Source organism: Sinocyclocheilus anshuiensis, unplaced genomic scaffold (genome assembly GCF_001515605.1).
Source record: "Sinocyclocheilus anshuiensis isolate Anshui unplaced genomic scaffold, SAMN03320099.WGS_v1.1 scaffold729, whole genome shotgun sequence".
NCBI lineage: Eukaryota > Metazoa > Chordata > Actinopteri > Cypriniformes > Cyprinidae > Sinocyclocheilus > Sinocyclocheilus anshuiensis.
In genome coordinates this window covers 995,383-997,433 of record NW_015536561.1, presented here as the reverse complement: position 1 = coordinate 997,433, position 2,051 = coordinate 995,383, and the positions used below count along the sequence as shown (strand labels likewise).

Below are 2,051 nucleotides of genomic sequence, written 5' to 3'. Positions count from 1 at the left end.
TGCGTTCATATTCTGCTGTTCTGTGGCCACGGATTTGCGGGTCTTGTCTTTTTCTTGCAGGACCCTGTATGTTATAGTACTAAATTAGTTTTAATTGTTTAATCACCACCACAGCGTCTTGTCTCCATTGGCAACACGCACGATTTGTGTCGATTGCAAGTGACGTCGCAGGTAGCGGAGAGTGCAAGTGGCGATTGCAAGTGACATTGTAATTTAGTTTCTTTTTTCTTGTCTTCACCACCTGGCTACTGTTGTAAAATGTTGAGAGATTCAAACAAAAAGTAATAAAAAATAGAACAAAATAAAAAATGAAGCCTGCAAGTGACGTAGCTAGCGGAAGCGCAAGTGTCTGAGAATGCACGTCTGAGAATGCACGTCTGAGAGTGCAAGTGCCAGGCTGCAGCCAGACCCTTCTCACACATTCAGCCAAAGTGGGCCAGCAATATTTAAAAAGCTTACAAGAAAACTAACAATTTTTTAAAAATGTTATTCTTTGCATTTTATTCCCTGTTAACTGTAGTAACAAACAAAGCAGGAACTGGCCCAGTAATATTTGTTTCTATTTAGTGAGCAAAATCCTATCTCGAAGGGTTTTCTACCTTTCACCAGAAGGCAGTGCTCCTTTAAGGTGTGGCCACACCCACCAGTGTCCTATTGCATCAACCAAAACGAAACAAGACAGTGTGAGAGACACTGCTCTAGCCTGTAATATGTTGATAGACACCCGTTTAAAAATGTGCAGGTACATTTTTGCAACACATTTTAAGACTAAAAGCATGCAGTGCAAATGGAGAGGATCTCCTGTCCTTGTCTTTTTACTTGTACTTTCACTTCCATCTGCGTCATATGGCAAGTAGTTTGTTTTTACATGTTCGAATTTTAAAACCTAATCCTGTTCAATGAATTAAATTCAAGATTAATGAAGATTGTCACATATCATGTCCTCTCTGACCTCAATAGCGCGTCACTCATATAACTTTCATGCTAAATGAAAGTGCTAACCCTATGCTATTTAATGCTAACCCTAACCCTAAATTGCCAAGATTTCAAGACTTAGGGTTTAAATCAAAAATAAATACTGGATACAGTTCAAAAGATTTCTTGTAACCTATAGGTGTAGGCTACTGTCTCGTATGGTAGAAATAGATATAAAGTATTTGTTCATAATAAAAATAAAAAATCTATTTGTGTTTCAGGTTCTCACTTTTTGTCGTTGCTTTCAACTTATATTCAAGGAGAAACACAATTTCCTAAATTTAGTTGCACAACAACTCTGGATGACATTACAGTTGGATACTATAATTCAGAGACTTATTTTCCAAAAGGGAATACGACGAAAGAGGATGATGTGATTGATTCAGATTACATAAAGGGTATAAGTGACTACATGTATAACTCATTTTTGAGACGATCTGCACTGTTGAAAGACTACAGCCAAAATGAGAGTAAGTATGGGTTTCTCAATGATTTTAATCTATTATTCTATTTAAAAATGCATAAAATGCAGTTCATACATACTCAATTACTTAAATACATCTTTATGATGATAATGTCATTAAAGTCTGATTTTAAATTAATTTTGCTTTTTGAGGTAAACTTTTGATATCAGAATTAAAAGAAAACCTTTTATAGAAATTTCAGCTTAATATTATTTATTTATTAAAAATAACAAAAGTATTATTGTGCTTATAATATTTGAAAAGCATTTGTCTGCAAAATCAAAAGTCATGTGGTCCAATCACCATGCAGAAAAACACATAAAACAGGAAATTATATCATAGAGATACCCCCTGCAGACCCTCATGACTGTGTCAAGGTCAATAAGTCCCTTAAAACAATAAATTATTATTAAATATCAGTTGATTAAATTTTAAAGTTTAGCTTGTAAAATATAATTTGGTGTAACTTTCCCCCAAATGTATCGACTATAAGGCTATAAGAAAATTATTTATTTTTATTACAAAGACATTTTTTATTAAATTGAAAATTTACTTGAAAATGGTTTGCAAAACAAAGATTTTTTTTTTTTTTTTGGTGAAGGGGGCCAATCC

The 2,051-nt window shown here is 33.8% G+C and overlaps 1 protein-coding gene across 1 annotated transcript in view; it reads left to right on the top strand.

Moving 5' to 3' along the window:
* Nucleotides 1–676: 676 nt before the first annotated feature.
* Nucleotides 677–2,051, top strand: part of LOC107701679 (zinc-alpha-2-glycoprotein-like) — a 3,479-nt gene continuing 2,104 nt past the window's right edge. The window contains exons 1-2 of the mRNA XM_016503744.1: nt 677–849; nt 1,197–1,445. Of these exons, the coding sequence (XP_016359230.1) occupies nt 711–849; nt 1,197–1,445 (388 nt within the window). The 5' untranslated portion in view covers nt 677–710. The remainder of the gene's footprint in view (nt 850–1,196; nt 1,446–2,051) is intronic.